At 59.7% G+C, this 395-nt stretch overlaps 1 protein-coding gene across 1 annotated transcript in view; it reads right to left on the bottom strand.

Annotated features, from left to right (window-relative positions):
- LOC104539108 (hepatocyte cell adhesion molecule-like) overlaps positions 1–90 on the bottom strand; it is a gene marked incomplete at both ends in the record, with an annotated part of 1,002 nt that extends 912 nt beyond the window's left edge. Inside the window, 1 exon segment of the mRNA XM_010182554.1 lies at positions 5–90. Within this exon segment, the coding sequence (XP_010180856.1) occupies positions 5–90 (86 nt within the window).
- Positions 91–395: the final 305 nt, after the last annotated feature.

Raw genomic sequence — 395 nt, 5'->3', positions numbered from 1 at the left:
TGGCGTAGCGCACTGACAGCAGCGCCGCTTTGCCCGCCGTGCCGCGCACCAGCGGCGTGGGGCTGGTGATGTTTACCCCCGCCAGCAGACCTTGGGGCGGGGAGAGACGGTGGGGATGGAGGAAAATGGGGAACCCTCTCCCGAGCACCCCCAAAATGCTTCGGGACGGCTGTTTGCATCGCCCTTTGAATGCGGCATCCTGAAAAGTGCATGAGGGTGGGAGCACTTCTGTACCCGGGGCAATGAAATCCTTCCTGAAAAATTGGGGTGGTGCCCTCAAAATTGCACGGAGGGTGGGAGCGTTCCTGTGGCTGGGTCGATGCAACCCCTTGCAAGAACTCGTGCATTTCCCAAAAATCTGCATTGATGGTGGGAGCGCTTTCGCAAAGGGGTTG

Source organism: Mesitornis unicolor, unplaced genomic scaffold, assembly GCF_000695765.1.
Source record: "Mesitornis unicolor isolate BGI_N332 unplaced genomic scaffold, ASM69576v1 scaffold38464, whole genome shotgun sequence".
In the NCBI taxonomy this organism is placed as follows: Eukaryota; Metazoa; Chordata; class Aves; order Mesitornithiformes; family Mesitornithidae; genus Mesitornis; species Mesitornis unicolor.
Note: the sequence above shows the minus strand (reverse complement) of the source record. Positions and strands in the feature narration are given on the sequence as shown.